Below are 21,848 nucleotides of genomic sequence, written 5' to 3' on the forward strand. Positions count from 1 at the left end.
AAGAGATATATGCATTACCACCTTTATTGCAGCATTATTCACAGGAGCCAAGATATAGAAACAACATAAGTATCTGTTGACTGAATGAATGAATGAAGATTATACGCACACAAACACACAGTGGAATATAATTCAACCATGAGAAAGAAATCCTGCCATTTGCAACAACGTGGATGAAACTGGAGGACATTATGCTAAGTGAAATGAGCCAGATAAAGATAAATACTGTATGATCTCACTTATATTTGGAATTTTTTTTAAAAAGTCAAACATATAGAAACAGAGAGTAAAATGGTTACCAGGAGCTGAGGCGTGGGGGAAAAGGGGGAGATGCTGGTCAAAGGGAACAAACTTTCAGTTATAAGATGAATAAGTTCTGGGGATCTAATGTATAGCATGGTGACTCTAATTATGATACTGTATTGTATATTTGACATTTGTTAAGAGAGTATATCTTAAGTATTCTCATCACCTGACTGTGGTAATAATTTCACAATGTATACATATACCAACTCATCACATTGTACATGTTAAATATATACAATTTTGTTTGTCAGTTATACCTCAATAAAGCTAAGGGGGAAACTAAGAAGTATAAAGAAAAAAAAGAATATGAGGAGTTCACAGAATAGGAAATGTAAATAAATGTAAAAGGCACTTGACCTTATTACAAATCAAAGAAATACAAATTAAAACTATAGGGCTTCCCTGGTGGCGCAGTGGTTAAGAATCTGCCTGCCAATGCCGGGGACACGGGTTCGAGCCCTGGTCCGGGAAGATCCCACATGCCGCGAAGCAACTAAGCCCGTGTGCCACAACTACTGAGCCTGCTTTCTAGAGCCCACGTGCCACAACTACTGAGCCTGCTTTCTAGAGCCCACGTGCCACAACTACTGAAGCCCACGCACCTAGAGCCCGTGCCCCGCAACAAGAGAAGCCACTGCAATGAGAAGCCCTCGCACCGCAACGAAGAGTAGCCCCCGCTCGCCGCAACTAGAGAAAGCCTGGGCACAGCAATGAAGACCCAATGCAGCCAAAAATAAATAAATAAATAAAATAAATTTATATAAAAAATAAAACTATAATGATATACCATGTTTCACCTGTCACATTAGCATATATCAAACGTTTAATAACACTGTAATTAGGGGCATGAGAGTGTTATCATTATTGAGTGAAAATTGATACAACCATTATGCAGAGTACTTTGGTAACAGTTATCAAAATTGCAAATTCACAAACTTTTGAAACTAGCAAAGCTATTTCTTAGAAATCACCCAAGATATGCTCACAGATATTTGAAATGATGTCTGATTAAGGAAACTTATTGTTTCATTGTTGGAAATAACAAACTAATTAAAAGAGACTGGTTAAATAAATGTACGGGAATACATTTAATGGATTACTATGCAGCCACTAAAAAAAGAATGAGACAGCACTATATATACTCATATATTAAGATTCACTGATGAGTGAAAAAAGCAATGTGCAGAAATCTGGTTATTATTCTATCATTTGTGTAAAAATAGGAGAAAGAAAAAACATACATGCTTATGTATGTAGCAACAGCCTCTGGGAAAGAAAAGTTGTTGGCTCCAAGACAGGGACAGGATAGCAGGATAGTGACAGCTTTTTATTATACACCCTTTTACATACTTTGGATTTGTTTTGACATAACTTCAGACTTACAGAAAAGCTAAAGGAATAGTACCCTTCACCTATAAATCCCAAGTGTTTATATTTTACCACATTTGCTTTCTCTTTTGCTCTCCATGTACCTACACACACACACACACACACACACACACACACACACACACACTCATATACTCATACCTTTTTTTCTGAACCATTTGCGAGTAAGTTACAGACATGATGCCCTTTTTTACTCTTAACTACTTCAATGTGTATTTCCTAAAACAAAGAGATTCTCTTACCTATACATGCTCTCTGAACCTGCTTGGGCTTGATCCTGGATGTACCATTTCCATCTCGCAATTGATTACTGTTAGACCCATCCAGCTTCATTACTTAGTGGATTTGACAGAATCCAGCTCAAAAATGGTCAATTCTGGATATATGGTCACTTAGCGTCCCAAGGTCAAGTGTTCCAGGACCCAGTAACATGCCAAGAGCTGTTTCTCAAAGGGTATATATTTCTCTGCTGCAAATGGCATGGCCGTGGCCTTGCTCCAGAATGCCCAGGGCCCGTTATGATTCTCCCACTAGAGTTTGCCAGAAATTTCGTGCTGTACCTTTGCCCACTGCTGAAACCTCCAACACCGTAAGGTCTGTCTGTCTGGCTCAAGCAGCAGGGCTGATTGAGTCGTGGCCTGGAGTTGCTGTACTGCCCTTTCCTGATCTGGCCCCACTCAAAACTGATTGCTTTCTATGTCACCTGGTAAATGGACCAGAGGAATTTTCCTAGCTGTAGAATGTTGTCACCAGAACCCAAAGAGGCCTAACTGGCTCTGTGTTTCCTTCTTTGTGGAAAGAATGCAAGATGAAAAACATCTGTATTTTATTTTGGAGGAGATATTCTGGCATGTCCTTGATCCTCTGTGTCCTTAAATACTTCAATGAAGTAGTCAGTCCCTGAATCTTCATACCTCCTGGAACACATGTGTTTAACCAAGGTGTCCAGCATAATAATTGTTCCATGCTTGTCCTGTATAATTAGCATGATGTCATCAATGTAGTGGTTCAATGATATTCCATGGGATGTCTGTGTGGTCCAGATCGCTTTGGATTACATTATGACAGAGGACAGGACAGTTGACAAATTCCTGGGGCAAAGCTATAAATGAATATTACAGAGCATGGGCCAACAAATAACCTTCGTAGAAAGGCAAGTCAGCCCGAGCAGTGGCTGGTCCATAGACTGTCAGTGCCATGGCTTGAGAGGCTGTTCTCCTCGGGGTGTGCTACATCTGGGGCAGAGTTGGAAGCAGGCTGGAATCAGCCCTGCTCCCATTACCTTTTGTTTAGGTTCCTATTAAACCACTTTTCTTTGTGTATGCACTGGAATTTCTATACCCGAGTTTCCCCACAGAAGTAAACCAGTAATTCTACCTTGACGGTGGACGTGGGGTAGACAGCATCCAAGACAGCCCCCCTTGATTTCTACCTCTCCTGGTCTTCACTCCTACATTGTACCATGGATGGTCAATGTAACCAACAGGATACAGCAGAAGTGATGGCATGTCACTTCTCTCTCGTGGAACACTTGCTCTGGGGAAAGCCAGTTGCCATGTTGTGAGCATCCCTTTGGATATGCCACATGGTGTGAACTTGGAAGTAGATCCGTCAGCCCCATTTGAACCTTCAGATGACTGCAACTCTGGCTAACAGCCGAACTGCCACCTGGTGAGAGACCCTGAGCCAGAGCCACCCAGCTAAGCTGCTCCCAGATTTCTGACCCTCAGAGACTGTGTGAGATAATAAGTGTTGTTTTAAGCTGCTAGGTTTCAGGGCAGTTTGTTACACAGCTATAGATAACTAACACAGGACCTCTTCTGATTTATCTCAACCCCTACCAGACTGTCTGGCGTTTAGGAAGTCCTTAATCGATGTTGCTTGGATGAAAGAATGAATGGGTAATTGTGGCAGCACTTAAATAAACCAGAAATCCAGTCAGGTAGTCTGGAATGAGAGTTGAGAAATTTAATTTATAACTTTAATATGGTTTATCTGCTCAGAAGCTCAGTTTCTCTCAAATAGGTCTTCCTACCTAGTAATAATGTGGCAGTGGAGAATAGAACAAATAAATTATTTCTAGGAAGACGATTTAACTTACTGATTCAAGCAACAACCTCCACTAAGGTTGTAAACAAAATTTTTAATAGCACAAAAACCGAATTATAAGGAACGAATGACATAAATCTCCAAGGTAAGTTTTTATTACAAAAACTTTTAATACAGTTCAATATTCTATTAAGACTAAAGGCAGGTCCTTGCCAACCCTACTGAGCCATAAGAGAACAAGTCAGGAAAGTGAATATGTTCTCCAGGGTGACTTGAATTATTCCTTTACTAACGAATGCTAGGGGTGTGTGGTCTTTTCTGTTAACATTTCTTTGGTAGTAAAAACAAGGAGGAATAAAATTCTTGGCTGCTCTACAGAGTGAAAACGTGGCCATAAAACTGCAGATGAAGCAAGTTACCACAAGAGGGGGATCTACATTCAGGAAAGAAAAGTTGGTTAGCGGTTCAATTTCTCTTTCAAAGAAATAAAAAATGCCTTGAGAAATTTACTCCATTCCTTTATCCTTAGACTCTCGGCTTAACAAATTCCATAAAAATGAGAAACGAATGTTTTACAGAGCTTCACAGTTTTCTTCGAGGGAGTAGAGAACTTCATTAAAGATAGGCTATTTTATTTTATTTCCCTTTAAGCCCTCCTTTCATGTACCATAATCTCTTGTGATTCTGGACAAAATAATTTCCTCTGTAAAAGGGAGCATATGCCAGTATGAGGCTTCAGGTAGCACTTACTGTCATTGTTCTTGTAGGCAATTTGGTGTAGTGAAAACACCAGAGACCCTGGTACCAGACCAACAGGAAGTCAAATTCAGGCTCTGCCACTTGTTAGCTGGGTGACATTTAAATGATTAATTTCTTTAAGTCTGAGTTTACTCACATGTAAGTTGTGAAAATTAAATGAGATGTATATAAACTGCTTAGCCTAGTGTCTGACACATGTGTTCAATAGTGAAAGCCCATTATTATTGTTTCTTGCTTATTATTTAATTCTGTTGTCTGTAGCCACCTAATTCTTAGTTTTAGTGATTCTGGAGGAGTCATCAAGATAAAAATATAAGCTGATCTATTCCTCTTGGTGTCACATCAAATATCTAGACAACCCATGACATGTTGTTCTTTTTGACGATTTTTAGAAAACATTTAAAGTGGAAAAGGAGGTAGGTCAATTGACAGACACATACATCTTACAAAACATGGATAGTAAAAGCACTGAAAATACATTTTACAGGCAAAGCAGAACATTTTTAAAAGTGGAAAAGATCAAGGATAAAATAAAATCCCCAATGTGAACACAGGTAACATTAATTACAATTGATGCTTTGGTTTATAATATGGAGCATTACGTTAATTTAATGTATCTCAAATGTTGACTTTGGTTAAAATATTTTCAAGGAAACTAGAAAATATTCTTTAAACAGCTCACTAGATCTTTCATAAAATGAACAAAATATATTTTGAAATTGATGTACTGCTTGAACTTACGTCAGAAATTTGGTTTTTGTGAAAGATAGTGGTTTACACGGTTGGAAGGACCCACACTCCAAGGGAAGTCTTCAACATCCTGGAAACAATGAAAGAATTCTCTAAACTCCACCTTTTTCTTTTCACTTGGGGCACCAGTTAGAGTCTCTGGTATCCAGAAGATTCACGCCTTAAGTAGATTCCATAGACAATCAAACCCACGGCAAAGAGACCAAGCACGATGGCCCCAATCACAGGAAGCACAATTATGTAGTCAGATGAACATTCGTCCACTAAGAGAAAAAACAAATACAGCCACTAAGGTTTAGTGAGGACAGACCAGAAAGCAGGCTAGAGTGGGGAGAATATGAGCTTTGGAGTCAGACCTGTGCTTGACTTTTGCTTCCACCACTGTGTGAACCTGGGAGGGTTGTTTAACCCTGCAATTTACTCATTTATAAAGGAAGCAAATAGTATATAAAATTGTTGGAGGATGAAATAAGATAACTTTCTCTTCTCAGAAATTAATAAATATTTAATAATTGTTAGTCCTGTTTTCTTCCAGGTGTTGCTCTCTGCAAAGTGGGATGTGCTTACGTAAAACAGACTGCGTCACCGTAAACCTTATCTCTTGAAAACATGTAAACATGTGATATTTCTCCACTTTTTAAAACATTCATTTTTGTCACACTTACAGTTCTCTTTTATTGCTTTTAGTTAGCCAAAAATGTTAGAAAATAGACCTAATTATTTATGAGAGCTTAAAAGTGAAAGTTTGCAAACTTGTCAAAATTCTTTTTTCTTTATTCTGTTAGAGAGACTATATATTCAGTTCATTTAAAATGTAATCAGTCTTGACTGGAGAAAGATGGAAGGCCCTGGGAATAAAAGGGAACTTAATTGAATACAAATAAATGGAGAACTATATCTATATCTTATTCAAGAATAGATGAGAGGATATGCCCTTGAGGTCTCCCATGAACCAATATTGAAATTATGTCCTGAACCAAGAATCACCATTAACCCAATTCTCACCTGAGGTCCAAGTAAAAAGAATCAGGAGGGGCCAGGGAAGAGGGAATGGTAATTAGAGACTCCTGGGAAAAAAACTAAATCTATACAAGACAGGAACTATACTTGTAGTACACTAATTGATTTGGCAGTGGACAATATTTACATTATAATGATGCAGACCTTATTGATTTAACAAAAAAACAGTGATATAACCATAAAAAGGATGGTGTAAGAAGTATTAAATCCTTATCTTCTATAGCAAGAGGTTTAAAGCTGATAAATTAAGAAATAGTAGGATAAGCTTTTTATTATTTTTTAGATAATTATGGAGATAGTTACCATAAGAAACTGTAAAACTAGTTAAAGTACTTTGTCTCTTAGAGGAAGGATAGGGAAATGCTTTTCATGAATCCTTTTAGAGTATATGATAATTTTGTTATTTACATATTTGTTAAAATTATACATAATTTTGTTATATTAAATAGAACATTGTACATGTAAATATTTATATATATTTCTTAGCTAGGAAAGAACATAATCTAAGAAGTTAAAACAACTTGGAAAAAAAATACAGAATTGTCAAAACAAAATGTAAAGCACATACCTATCGATCCAGCAATTCCACACTAGGAATTTATACTGAAGATATATTCATAAAGAACACAAAAATATGTAACAATAATCTCCTTTTATGAGAGGAAAATTGACAATCTAAATATCCATCAAAAGTTTACAATTGTATATTCATACAATAGACTACGATGTAGCCATTAAAAGGAATGTGGTAGGTTTCCATGTTGCTGACAGGGAAGTTACCTAAGATCTGTAAAGCACTGCATGGGTGCCTAGAGCAAAAAAATACACAAGAAGCTGGGGCAAGACTGGGATAGGAATAGAGGCAACTTTTACTTTCTATGTAGGTTTATACTATTTAATATGACATTGCTTAAACATCTTCAAAATTAAGAAAAGTAAACAAAGAAAATAGTTATCCAATCACCATGTTTCTTCCACTTGAATTAATCGCCATAAATCTTTGAGGCATTTGTTTCCTCTGTACGTATATGTGTGTATGCGTGTGTGTGTGCTCTTGTGTATGCTTAAAGAAAAATCATTGTATTTTTAAAAATGATATATGCTCATTATAAATCTCCTGAAAACCACCTACCCAGAAATTATCATTGGTAAAACATGGACAATCATTATTTCAGGCATCTTTCTTTACAACTGTAAGAATAGATGGGTAGAAAAATAAATAGAAGTGGTTTTATCAAAATGGGATCATACAAATGCTATTTTAACCAAAATTGTTCATTTTAATGTTACTTGAATTTCACAGAAGAAAAAAACTAAAACAAAACTAGAGGAATTACTGCACTTCAAATAAACGTGTCTTTGCCATGGGAAATATTGTTGCATAAAAGATCTCTTTAAGGTTCAAAGAAGAGACAAAAATACACAAGTAGAAAATAAATAAATGATTTGAAATGCATTAAGAGGTTATAAAATAAATTAGAGACGTGTTTTCTAAACTCTGTATTTCCAGTTAGACATTATCTATTGATTCTGTTTTGAAAGATTAACACTAACAGATTCCCTTCTATTTCTGGTCTTCCCAACTCAAATTCTGAATAGCTATACATATTTTTAGAAACATTGTTCAGGTTTACAATATTTCAATTCTATTTGATAAGTATAATTCCTATAATTTCTAAAAATTTGTTTCAAATTTAGAACATATTCACCATTTAAAGTCATAAAATGCTGTACATTGAGAAGTTTCACTTCTGTCCTTGTGCCATCTTCTTAGTTACCCCTGCCAATATTAGAAAACTACTTAGTTTCTTATATATTTCCAATGTTTCAGATATAAGCAAAAGTGAAAATATACTTAATTTCCCATTTTCCTCACTATTATGCATTATACATTTTTTAACAATATATTTTGGATAACTTTCCTTATATATACACAAACATGTATGTTCTCATTCTTTTCTTATAACTGTATAGTATTCTGCTGTGGAATGTATCTGTCCCAGATTGATGGACCCTTGGTTTGTTTTGAATCTTTTGATATTACAAATAATTCTGTGATGAATAAGCATGCACATATATCATTTTATATATGAGAAGGATGATAAAATCTCAGATCCATAATTGTTGAATACTTTTTATATTTAACTTTTCAAATAGATAAAATGCCTTAAAAAACAAAACAAAACTGTGCTTTCTCTATTCCTGAAAGATGTTTGCTGATATCCTTGCTTGTAATGTGGCTTCTCTCTGATCAAATTTCATTGTCAAGCTGTATCTTTAAGAAGAGCTCATTTGTGCTGTATCCCTTGAATTATTTCATGTTTGAGGATATCAGTCTATTACCTTTTCACTCAGATTATATTTTGGGGCCACACTTTCCCTTAGGATTTTGTAGACATGGGTCTATTGTTTTCTGGCTTTAAATGTTATTGTAAAGAAATCTGAGGCAAATTTTAACCTTCCCTCTTTATAGGTGATTTGCTTTTTTTAGGGGAAGGGGGAGTTTGTATGTCTAAAGAATTCTTTAGCTTTAAAGTTCTATGGCTTACTTTGGATATATCTTAATGTTAAGCTTTCTGTGTCAGGGTTTTTTTTCCTCTCACTCTGGGATAGATACACTGTGCACTTTCAATCTGCAACTTCAATTATTTATTTTAAGGAAAACCTCTTAAATCATCAAATATATCTTCTTTTTATTTTTTAACTCTGTACTTCAGAGGTACCAGTTATCCTTATTTTAGATGATCTGAATAGCTTTCATACCTAGCAGCTTTGAAATGTCCTATTTACCTCACTCTTTCATTATAACTTCTCCTCTATGAAATCTGGTTATATGGAATTCACATTCTTGTTAATTGTCGAAAAAACAATTGACAGGTATTTCTCTCTGTTCCTTGAGTTAGGTTTTCTTTGTATTTTATCAACTATATTCCTTTCTAACCCTCCCTCCTTTAATTTTTAAAAATTGTGGTAAAATATACACAACATAAAATTTACCATTTTAATTGTTTTAAAGTGTACACTTCAGTGACATTAAGTACATTCACATTTTTGTGCAACCATCACCACTATCCACCTCCAGAACTTTTTTCATCTTGCAAAATGAAAACTCTGAATCTATAATTTAGTTTAATCTTATATTATTTTTTTCCTGCAATAATTTTGCATTGTAGTCTTGTAGTTTGTTTTCATCGTACCCATTTCCCGTTAAGCTAACTAATTGGATTCTATTTTCTTTTCTATACCTTGGGAACTAGCTACAGACTGGGGTGTCCTCTGGTTTCATTTCCAGCAGTCTGTGTTTATTCTGCCTTGTCTCCGCAGAAGCCATTTTCACCACTCCTACCTAGCTTGAAGAGATGTGGGATCCTAGTTCCCCAAGCAGGGATCGAACCTGGGCCCCCTGCATTGGGAGCGTGGAGTTTTAATCATGGACTGCCAGGGAAGTCCCAAGCGGCTGCTCTTTTTCTCTCCAGTTTTAGGAAGAGTAGTCAGCATTCACAGAATGTTCTTTCACAGTATGGCTCCTTGGGGTAGGTGTACTGGGGAGGGTTTGGAGCCCATTCAGCTGCCCCTTTCCACTCTTCCTCTCAGTCTTGTATCTTTGTTGTTCATCAGTTTAAAATGTTTATTGCATTAGGTTATGTCTTTTTGACTGCTACTGGTGATTTAAAAAAAATTTTCCCTCCCTCAATCTATTAGACAATGAGTGAGAAAAATTCTGTGAGGAAAATTCTAGTCACTATTGTAACTCCAATTTTTCATTTCATATATTTCTGTAGTGCTTAAATTTTTTTTCACAACCTACGTGTTTTTGCTCCCATTTGTTTCTTAAAAATTAAGAATTAGTAGTGAAGTATAAATTATAACCATTTTAAACAGTTTATGAAGCAAACCCCAAATTCGGGCACACATTGATACACATTTGTTAATCAATGTCTGTTTTGTATGTAATTCATATGTAATTGTTTATTCACATTATCGTTGTGAAAACCTAGAAACAATAAAAATTCCCAATAATAACAGAATAGTTAAGTAAATTATTGTGAAATGTTGATAGCATATTCAGGACAGCAGCCATAGTAATGACACTTTGTTCCTCTAGCAGCATGGAGAAATGCTTATGGAACAAGGATACCAAACTGTGTCCTCTGCGTGCTTTCAGTTTGTAAAACAATATTCTTGAGAAGGAAATACAGTTGACCCTTGAAGGACACCAGTTTGAACTGCACAGGTCTATTTATAGGCAGATATTTTTCAACATTAAATACTACAGTACCACTTTATCCGCAGGTGGTTGAGGAACGCAGGTACAGAGAGAACCACCTAAACGGAGGGCCAACTCTGTTATACACACAGATTTTCAACCGTGGGAGGGTGGGTGCCCTGACCCCCAGCATCGTTCAAGGGTCAACTGTACACCAAAATGAACAATGGATATGTTATCTCCATGTGGGCATTAGTGAAGCTTTCTACTGTCTCTAGGTAGGTTGCAGAGAGAGGGGTAAATTCAGGCGTTCTACCGTCAGCAGAAGGGAGAAACTGAGTTGAAACCAGCTGGAAGGCAAGCAGCAGGAGAGCCAAAGGTCAGGGTCCAGTGCCGCCAGAGAGGATCAGAGGCCCCCTGTGAGGCTTCCCGGAGTCCTACACAGCAGCCTCCTGCCCCGACCTCGGAAAGGGACAGCAGCGCTCTGCAGTAAGCCTTGCAGCCCTAAGAGACGACTTGGAGACAGCAGGGCGTGGGGCTGGCGGGGGGCGGGGGGGAACCCCAGGACACAGAGGAGGCCACTTCCAGATGCCCAGTCTACCACAATCCCAATCCCAGCACTTTCCCCTCTAGGACCCTCCTGGCACATCACTGCAACAGTGGGCAGAACTGTGAGGCAATAATGCATCCAGGCATTTATTTACTAATCACTCCAAGGAGACCTGTGTTCTTTTCGGTTACTAGAATGTTAATTCAAAGCAATTTTAAAGATAATTGGTGTGTGGGGGGAGGGGTAGATCACAGGAGTCTAAGCAGCAGCCGTCACTCCAAAGAACTCATTGAAGATGGCAGAAAGGAAAATTAAACTCAAGCGAACTGCCTTATCCCTCTCTTCTTGATTTTAATTCGACTTCGTTTTCCTCTGCTGTGGGAGACATTTCTATACTAGAACCTCCCTTTAGTCATTCTACAGGGTGGTTAGTGGCACGGTGAATAAACAACCCGTGCTCTGTGGTATAGAACCTAACAAGCACACTTGAGGTTGAACTGGAAATAGGAGTCTAGTGCGGGTACCGGCTGACACCCACTGGAGGAAGGAGAGGAAGACAGATGGCATCTCTCCGAGGCCGTGCCCTTGCTGCTCAACCCGAGTCACTTCGGGGAACACTGGGTCCTCACATCCCAGATTTGCAACAACACCTCCTGGTGTAAGGAGGAAACAGGGTCGTCCTCACCCTCCTGCCATCTTCAAGGGCTCTTGAAGCTCTCTTGAAGCTGCTGTGTGCTCTCCCCACCCCCTCACTTCTGAGAAAGTGGAGAGAGCTAAAATACCTCAAAGGAAAGCAGTACACGTCCTAGATAAGCAGTGGTTATAGAGTGGTTGCCAACTTTCATAAACTTCCTCTTAAAAATAATGAATAACACCTCTGGAAAATACAGAAACACAAGAACAGTTTCTGTTAGTAAAAACAGTTTAAAACATCCAGAAGTCCATTACTCTCCCCTTTCTCTGAAAGACCAAACCCTGTTCTGCTATTTAAATAGTCAAAATATGGCTTAGAATAACATTCTAAGCCATATTTTAATAGAACTTTTTCTCCAGACACCAATCACTCCCAATCAGGAATTTTCTGGTTTACGTTTTTTTTGTTTTTTGTTTTGTTTTGTTTTTGGTAAATGTTTGCTAAAAAAATGAAAGTGGATAATAATCTGGGTAGATCTACCTCTTCTCTTTGCCATTTCTGACTGTTTAGATGCTTTGCCTACCTCCGCCACCCACGATGGCCCAAGTTAACAAATCTACAAAGATACACTAAAATCAAAGAAAAATAGAGACAGAGCACAAAAAAGGTATTAAGAAGGCAGACAACAAATTAAGGTGAAGGACTGGAGAACTAACATTTATGAAGCCTCTTTTGTTTGCCAAGATCTTTGGTATATCCTTTACATTAAAAAATGGAAAGTTGAGAAGTTTTCTAGTTTTTTTTTTTTTTTTTTTACTAATAATACATTATAACAGTGTAGAATATGTCCTTTTCAAAATGATAGTCTAAAAAGTCCTCCAGGGCTTCCCTGGTGGCACAGTGGTTGAGAGCCCCCCTGCCATTGCAGGGGATATAGGTTCAAGCCCCGGTCCGGGAAGATCCCACATGCTGCGGAACAGCTGGGCCTGTGTGCCACAACTACTGAGCCTGCGCTCTAGAACCCGCCAGCCACAACTACTGAGCCCATGCACCTAGAGCCCGTGCTCCACAACAAGAAAAGCCACCACAATGAGAAGCCTGTGCACCGCAAGGAAGAGTAGCCCCTGCTCACCGCAACTAGAGAAAGCCCATGCCCAGCAACAGACCCAATGCAGCCAAAAATAAATAAATGTATTTAAAAAAATGAAAAGACCTTCAGTCAACCTAAAAAAAAAAAAAGATAGTCTATCAAGGCTATCATTTAAGTAAATCAAGAGTTGGGCAAAATCCAGGAGTTTAAAATCACTTTAGAATTTATTTTGAAATGGATAGGTGTTTTAAAAGTAAAATAGTTTTAAAAAAACTAGAGGGGCTTCCCTGGTGGCACAGTGGTTGAGAATCCGCCTGCCAATGCAGGGGATACGGGTTCGATCCCTGGTATGGGAAGATCCCACATGCCACAGAGCAACTAAGCCTGTGCGCCACAACTACTGAGCCTGTGCTCTAGAGCCTGGAGCCACAACTACTGAGCCCACGTGCCACAGCTACTGAAGCCCACGCACCTAGAGCCCGTGCTCCACAATGAGAGAAGCCACTGCAATGAGAAGCCCGCCCGCTGCAACAGAGTAGCCCCTGCTCGCCGCAACATAGACCCAACACAGCCAAAAATAAATAACTAAATTTTTAAAAAACCACTAGATATTGAGACTCCTTAAAATGTATACGAAAAAGCAGTGCAGTTTGAAAATGTCTTTCACACAATCTTCCCTTTGGGTGTTTGCTTTCTCCTTCTCACATCCCTGCCTCTTGTCCCTAATTCTCACAGCCAGGCCTGTATTATCAGGTGTGGATGGTGGAACTCAAGCCCATATGACCCAGGAAGAAGTGGGGTGGAAGCTGTCTTGTAGCTAGCCTGATGGCCTTTGGTGGAATGCTAATTTCCTACTCGGATTTGGGGGGTGGGGTTGGCAAATAGAAAAGTTGATCCCTTCACTTCAGGCTAAATATGCAGCCAGCATTCCCAAGGCCTTAACCTTGCACATTTTGAGGAAGGTGGGGCTTTACATGCGTTCATATCCTCTCCTGGGCCTCTTTCTGGTCACCAGGCATGCTGTTAGCAAAACGCCAAGCAATCCTGCGATACTCAGGCCCACGGCCACAGGGATTTCTCTCCTGTTTCTGTCACGGAAGCATTCGTCCGCTGTAATTGAAGTCAGAGTAACAGGTGTTACAGGCTGGCCACAATGCTGGGAAGTGATACTGCCCCTGCCTGCCTCAGCTTCACAGAGAAGGAAACTGAGCGAGAGATGGAGCTGTGGGGCCTGTCCCTGCTGCCTCAGACATCTGGACAGGTGAAGATGAGAAGGGAAGGGGTCACTGCAGTGGGCTGAAACTTGTAGCGCCTGTGGTCACTTAAGGGGTGTCTTAAACTGCAGATCCCTGGGCCCCGCCCCCAAGCAGTTTTGATTCAGTGGGTCGGAGGTGGGACCCAGGTGATTGTGATACAGCTGGGAGGCAGATCCAACTTTGAGGAACACTGGTTAGGTCCAGAGGGTCAGGATCAGAATTGTGTCTTGACTCTCAAGCCAGGGTAAGCACAGTAGCCTTGTTTCCCAACGTTGGAAACACAGACCTGGACCATATCACCTGGCCAAAGTTTCTATTTAAACTCTGTGCTTCTTGAAGGGACTGCTGGACACCCCGGGCTCCTGGTACCGGAGAGAGCTTTTGCAGGCACCAAGATTTTAGAGAGAAGGGGTTGAGAAAGTGGGTCAGGGGCCTACTGTTTGGGATGACCGTTCTCTTTGACAAGGCTGAGCGTTACACTTGCTGGATTCCTCTCCAGTTCTCTGAGCCTCTGTTGAAGTATCACCCATCTGTTAGGACTTCTCTGACCCCCTTCCTGCAATGCTGTGTTCCTCATGCCTTCCTCTGCGCTCCCACGGCCTTTTGTACTTATGCCTTTTATAATGCCATATTGTATGGTAACTTCTATTTTTTAACTTGCTCCTTTTTCTCTCTTTTTTGACTCTCTGGTAGAAAATATTGTTTACAGGTTGACATACAACTTCACATTTGAGCACCTTTAGTGAAATTTGAGGTGCAAAGACTGGGAATAAGGAGCTGAGCTGAAGCAGGGACAGTGGAATGAACAAGAGAAATATTTTGGAGGTAGAATTGATAGGGTTTTGTGACAATTTATATGAGAGGGTGAAGGAGGGAGAGGAAAAAATCAAAAGATAGCTTTCTACATCTCCTTGTGAGCACTGCTTAATAGCAGGCCAGGTGTGCTGCTAAAAGGTTTTTATTTCTCATCTCTGCCACCAAGAGGTTTCCCAGACCTGCTTACTTCCTTCTATACACAGGTTCTGAGGGGGGAGGAAGAGCAAGTGTGTGCCTTATTTTTAAGACCACATGATTAAATACAGAGGTTTTTCAAGCCTTCATAATAAATTTTTAAGAGTTTCCCAAATTGGGGCTTCCCTGGTGGCGCAGTGGTTGAGAATCTGCCTGCCAATGCAGGGGACACAGGTTCGAGCCCTGGTCTGGGAAGATCCCACATGCCGTGGAGCAACTAAGCCCGTGCGCCATGGCCACTAGGCCTGCGCGTCCGGAGCCTGTGCTCCGCAACAAGAGAGGCCGCTACAGTGAGAGGCCCGCGCACCGCGATGAAGAGTGGCCCCCGCTCGCCACAACTAGAGAAAGCCCGTGCGCAACAACGAAGACCCAACACAGCGAAAAATAAATAAATAAATAAATATATTTAAAAAGAGTTTCCCAAATTGGATATTTTGAGACAAGATGACAGAGTGGGGGAAATACCTACTAGCAAATTTTAATATTTAATCTTAGGACTCTGGTAAAGGTCCAAAATTAAGATAGAGATTGTAGGACTCAGACCAAACCTACAGATATCAGGGGATCCAAGGCAAGTGACACTTTAATACTGCCTTTGCTGAATGCTTTCCACCAGGTATATCAGAAGTTTTCTGCCAGACACATTTTCAGCTTTACAGTGGAATTCAAGTAGAAATCAGACTCATGTTATAGAAATTTAACTTACAGCTACACCTCTAGCTAAATCTATTTTTGATAGCTGAGAAGTACTCATAATGTCATTGACTTATTATGAGAGAGATGTTTTAGAAACTGAAGTTCAACTCTTGCCCATATGTAGAAACCCTTGTAATACTGTTTTCCTGGTGGGGAGAAAAGGGCTTTTTTGGAAAGTCACCCTGGGCTGCCCCTGGCCTTCTTGCTAGAACCTGCTTCCCTCTGTGGTGGTAAAAATCCAAAGTAGAAGTTGCGTGGAAACTAAGACTAACTATGAGGAAGCACTAGTTAGGTGGAACAGCTTGGATTTGAGAAGAGGGGATCCAACAGAGTTATTTCTGTCTAGAATGATCACAACTTTCTCTTTTCCCTCCATAAGTGGGAAAGAATCTATTCTGAAATCTTGAATTTTAGACATCACTAATACTCAGGAGTTTTTTTTTTTTTTGGTGGTATGTGGGCCTCTCACTGTTGTGGCCTCTCCCGTTGCGGAGCACAGGCTCCAGACGCACAGGCCCAGCGGCCATGGCTCACGGGCCCAGCCGCGCCGCGGCATGTGGGATCTTCCCGAACCAGGGCACGAACCCGTGTCCCCTGCATCCGCAGGCGGATTCTCAACCACTGCGCCACCAGGGAAGGCCCTACTCAGGAGTTTTAAGGTATTCTCAAAGACACCTGGGTTTACCAGTATTCAACAGCTTGTTCAGGGGAGGTTACTGATGGCGTTTTCTGACTCTTTGATTGATTGACTGTGTGTGTGTGTTTGAATGAGTCAGAATGTGTATTTTGGTCAGACAAGAAGAATGTATTCTGCTGTGGGAGGGCAGTGGACACGAGTGGGTTTAAGTGTCTGATTTTGAGGCTGGTATTGACTCATACAATGGTGGGAGGGAGGGTTGGCCAGAGAAACTTGACCCTGAGAGCTTAGTGGAATCATACTCTTCTAGGAAGTTCATGTGATTCTTGTCCCTTTGAAAGCTTCAAACAAAAACAACTTGAAACTACTCCAGAGTCTCAGAAGTTTGTGTTTGTGACATGATGATCCCTTAACTTACCATTTCCAAAGTGGTTGCCTTCAAACTCAAAGGCTTGAAGTTGGATATTCATTGTTTTCAGCTGAAGGTGGGTTGAGAGCTGGATGCTCTGTTCGCTCACACACTTGAAGGAATGCCCGGCCACAGTCTCAAACATCACCATTGCACTTTTCATTCCTTGGTAAACTTTCTCTGAAAACACAAAGGTGAAATATCGACATGTAAGAATCCTGGCAAATATCCATTGAGCCCCAGCTGTTGCTGGGTGGCCCATGTGCAGTTAAATGGCCTTCCTTAGATGTGGCTCTCCAGAGTTCTGACACCTTCGCCTCATGAAACATCACCCTGGTGCTGTCTGGGGACTTTTTCCTGATGCTCTGTTCGCCATATATGGGGGCAATCTCACATAAATTAGAATATGATAACACTGAAATAAAAACTCTTCGGAATCTTTTCTTCAGTAATTTTAAGTCATTGGGGGCAGAGTCAATGGGGACTATTGTCAGTGCTTGTGCACAAAAAAGTGCCCACAAAAACTTCAGAAATAAAAGTAAGACTGTTCTCTGAGACAAAAATCACATGAACTCATAATGAATCAGAGCAGAGACATGCAAAGTTACCAAGCAGAGTAGTTGCATGTCACCACAGTGAATGCATTAATATAGCAAAAGGAAGGACTAAGCCCATCATTGGGAGGGGTTGTTGCATCATTCATGGAAGCATAGAGAAGGGAGAGGCCCATCTCCATCCATCTGAGTGCTGCTGGGAGAGAAGGACCTGCTCAAGGACTGGCCCTGTCTCATGACAGGCACACGCATTTCAAGGAGGTGAGTGCTTCAAGGACCATGGGGTTAAACATTTAAAATATTTACACCATTGTAAAGCAATTATACTCCAATAAAGATGTTAAAAGAATTTAATAACTCCATTTGCTCTAATTCCACCTCCACCAGGCACCCTTCTGAATATAGTTTGGTTTACCGAATGGGAGAAAGTTCATTGGCAGAGTATCCAACTGCCTTGGTCCCCTTGCAGTTACAATAAGAAACAGTAGCATGAGCAAACTGGCATTCTGATTTTATACAACAGTTTTATGACCTTGGTTTAACATCAGGTTCCTTGAAGAAACAGCCACTGATGGCTGCCGGCGCTGAGGACCAGACTATGGACCTCAGTGAGTTCATCCATGGGTTGTTAGTGAGGGAGTCCGGAAGTTCCCTCCTCTCCTGCTGCTGCGGGTGTGTTCACTTGCATCTGAGATAACATCTCACACGGAGGGTTGGCTCACTGTGTTTCAGGTGCTGTGCAAGTACTTGATGTGCATTTTCCTGTTTAATTCCCACAAAAATTTTTTGAGACAGGTACTACTGTCACCATTTTACAGATGAGAAGACGGAGTTGCAAACATTCGTCTAAGAACATACATCTAGTAAGTGGTATTTGGACTCAAGCCGTCTGATTCTAGAACTTGTTATCTTAACTACTGTGCTGTTGTGTCTCCTGCCCATTACTGTCGTATTTACTGCAGACTCCTGCATTGATACATGCAAACGTCCTACGTGATGTACTGAATTATCCATGTACACTACTGTATCTTGTGTTATATCCTGGGGTAGTCTACTACCACTGCTCGTACTAACATCACCACGGTCACTACCCCTGTAACTACAACTAACTACTGTACTCACACCACCACCACTGCCACCATTGACATGAAAATGATCATTACTATGAGTATGACAGTTCCTGCTGCCACTGCTGAGCCCTGAGCATGGGGCCCTAGAGTTGTTTTTTTCCCCTCCTCAGCCTCTCAATTAGTTTCTGGTCTGATTTTCCCTTCTCCTGCCCCTTGAGACATTACTACCCTATTAGTAGCTAAAATTTGGTCCTTATCCAGTGATAACATTAGCTGCTTTATGTTAGCATACACAATATTTATTCCTCAGTCGATATGAGGAGACTCATTTGAGATAATGCATATAAAAAGGTCAACTGTGACATCTTACTTACATTTAACCGATAATCATTGACAAAAACTTTTTGAGCAATACCAATGTCATATTGCTAATATTTAAAATAGATATATCTTCACATTTTCATTTCTCGGCAAGTTTCTTTAGTATAAGTTCCTTAATTAATAAAAGAATAAGTTTAGGCCAGTCAAAAGAATTTTGAAGAGGAGAAAAGAGACATGAAAACTCTTAGTACACGACCTGGCACAGAGGAGGTGCTCACTAACAGTGTGTTATCTAAGTCTAGGCTTTCTGGAGAAACATCTGAGACCTCTGAGAAACTCCCTCAACTTGACTGGGAGAATTACTTTCCTAGAAGTGAACATTGTAGGATTTCTTTCAACTTGCTCTACTTTGGGTAATTTTTCATATAGCAACCAAAGTGAACCTTTATAAATATAAATCTGATATATCATTTCCCTACGCCAAGCCCTCCAATGGCATCTTTTCACACTTTAGAATAAAATCCAAAGTCCTCACCCTGTCTTACCCACAGGCTCTCTGTGTTCTGGCCTGGCTGCCCCTCAGACCTCATTGGCTGCTTTGCTTGCTCTCTTGGACACACTGGTTCCCGCTGGTCCTTGAGTGCCCCAGCAAGCTCACTCCTTAGAGCCTGGGCACCTGTAGTTCCTGCCGCCTGGAAAGAGCTTCCCCAGACCCAGATGACCCCAGATGGTGATAGCTCTCTGCTCAAACCTCACCTCTTCAGAGAAGGCTTTCTCCTCAGAGGGCTTCCCTACTACCCCTTCCAGTCCTCTCCATCCTCAGCCTGCTTTTTTTGCTCATAGAATTTAGCACTATTTAACTGTATATTGTAATTTAATGCATCTGTTTACGGTCCTCTCCCCACTTCCATAACGTAAGCTCCATGAGGGCAGGGACTATATGTTTAGATAATTAGGGATACCTAGTACCTACTATAGGGCTTGGAACCGAGCAGGCACTAGCTACACTTTCGTAGAATGAATGCATGATTCCGAGAGTGTAAAACAAACCTCACCATTAACAGCAAATCTGTCCAAAAGTCACTCAACTCTATTGTTGCTGATTTGACACAATGTAGCCAACTTGCTTCATTGTGAGCAGACAAGCAGTCTGAAGCACACAGAGATGTATCAATAATAAGTTCCCTCAAAGGTACATTGCTGGCTGCTCTCTCAGTTTGTTTCTCAAAGGCAGCATCACATATTAGTGAGATGAAAACGGAGCTAACCAGAAACATAGCATCATCGCTGGTAGAACAGGCTTCTCCAGCTACTTACCTGGATTTGAGATGGTCAAATAGGCTTCCACCTCACTGATATAATACGAGTTTTCATCCTGTAAAACAGCAGCGTGTCAACTTTTGGGTAATCTGTTTTTATGTTTATGATCCTACTTTACAGACTGTTTAGGCAGGATTCCAGCTATTAAATCATTGATATGGGGGTTTGGGGTATGTTGGTATGGAGCCACAACTGTGTTTGAAATTTTCCAAAGAAGTAAATACATCATACAATAAATAGATAATAAGTAATGGCTTATCCCTGGCTGAAAATTTCTCTATTGCATACTTGTTGCTAGAGCCTGAAATTCAAATTCCACTGGTACGATTTGAGTCCCTTCAGCTGGGCCAAGTTTCCCCCTGTTATAATGCAAATACATCTGGAAGGTGGATGGGTTGGGGGGGGCATACATTAAGCCCTTATTAGTAATTAATATCTTAGGGTAGAGATTCAAGCTGAGACCACTCATCCTAAATACCGTGGGTGGATTTGATGGGGTCCATAAACCCCCCTGGGAAAAACAGTGTGTGCAAAATTGTGTGTGGATTTTCCTGGATAGGGTATCAATTACTTTAAATAGATTAATGGGTTCATGTCTCCAAAATGGTTACATGGGGCCATGAAGGATTCTGGAAAGAAAAGGTTAACCCTGAGATTACTGGCTGTTCTCTAGAAGAAGACCCCAGGTTGTTGTGTTCAGAATTATAAAGCAGTGCTCCACGTTTTATCCAGGGACTGTCCTTTTGGAAAACAAAAAACAAAACACAAAACCCCCCACAAAACAGCCCTATAACTTCCTGAGAGAATCAGGGTATGGAACATTAAAAGGAATTGAATTGAGATATGAAAGCTAAGTTGGAAAAGGAGTTTTTATTTTTTAAAGTAGGTGATTTACAGTGTTATTGCTTTTAAACATTCATTAGAAAACTATCTGCAAGTGAGTTGCCAAAAACGGTAGAGTAATTTATATATTGTTTGTAGATGAAATGATGATTGCTTACACAATAAAGGTTCCAGAAATACAAACTGTTCCAGTAAGGTGACTGCTATTGATGCACTGAACTCTAGATCCTACAGTTCATTGAAGCAACTCCACACACTGGCTTCTCACCTCATGCCAGGCACTTCTTACCTTGTGTGGCAGGCACCTCTGTGCCTCACCTTATTTAATCCCCACAACAACTAGGAGAAGAAATGGAGCCTCAGTGACTTGCCCAAGGTCACAGTCCTAATAGTTGGCAGGTGAAGATATGACCCCAAGCCACCTGGCTAGCCTTTAACTTCTCTTATAACCACTCCAGACCAGGCATTATTCTAGGTCCTGGGGGAAGAATAAGACCCAGATGCCTCATTCAAGGTGCTCAGTGTTGGGTCTCAAAGGCAAGTTGGATGATGTGCTTGGACCATCCAATTTGTTTTAGAGAAAAACAACAGTGACCCAGGCCCTTGGGTTGCTTTTATATACAGTTTATTCAGATTCTTCTTCTTTTTTTTTTTTTGCCATGCCTTGCGGCTTGTGGGATCTTAGTTCCCCGACCAGTAACCCAGGCCCTTAGCAGTGAAAGTGCAGAGTCCTAACCACTGGACCGCCAGGGAATTCCCAGGATATTCTTTACTTGGGATCCCTTTTAGCGTAAGAGAGACCTGTATGTCAGGGCCCACAGTCACTGTTATAAAATCCCTGCCCCATCCTAAGAGCAGAGAGAATACATTGAAGGGTTTTAAGCAGGGCAGTGATATGAGGGCTTTGTTTTTGGAAAGTGCTTGGGCTGCAGCAAGAGACTGATTAAAGAGTAGTAGGAGAACAGTGATGGGGCCAG

General features: G+C 40.5%; 1 protein-coding gene across 3 annotated transcripts in view; it reads right to left on the reverse strand.

The window, feature by feature from the left end:
• Window positions 1-3,818: 3,818 nt before the first annotated feature.
• The window catches only part of LAMP3 (lysosomal associated membrane protein 3), a 35,524-nt gene continuing 17,494 nt past the window's right edge, over window positions 3,819-21,848 (reverse strand). Inside the window, exons 4-7 of one of the 3 annotated variants that reach the window (XM_067034106.1) lie at window positions 20,026-20,083; window positions 16,773-16,943; window positions 13,729-13,864; window positions 3,819-5,516 (exon numbers count right to left, since the gene is read on the reverse strand). In XM_067034106.1, coding sequence (XP_066890207.1) covers window positions 5,498-5,516; window positions 13,729-13,864; window positions 16,773-16,943; window positions 20,026-20,083 — 384 coding nt within the window. In that variant the 3' untranslated portion in view covers window positions 3,819-5,497. Of the gene's footprint in view, window positions 5,517-13,724; window positions 13,865-16,772; window positions 16,944-20,025; window positions 20,084-21,848 lie in introns of those variants that run through there. The other 2 variants (XM_059064542.2, XM_067034107.1) reach the window with 2 other exon arrangements.

The sequence above is a fragment of the Kogia breviceps genome, chromosome 5, assembly GCF_026419965.1.
Source record: "Kogia breviceps isolate mKogBre1 chromosome 5, mKogBre1 haplotype 1, whole genome shotgun sequence".
In the NCBI taxonomy this organism is placed as follows: domain Eukaryota; kingdom Metazoa; phylum Chordata; class Mammalia; order Artiodactyla; family Physeteridae; genus Kogia; species Kogia breviceps.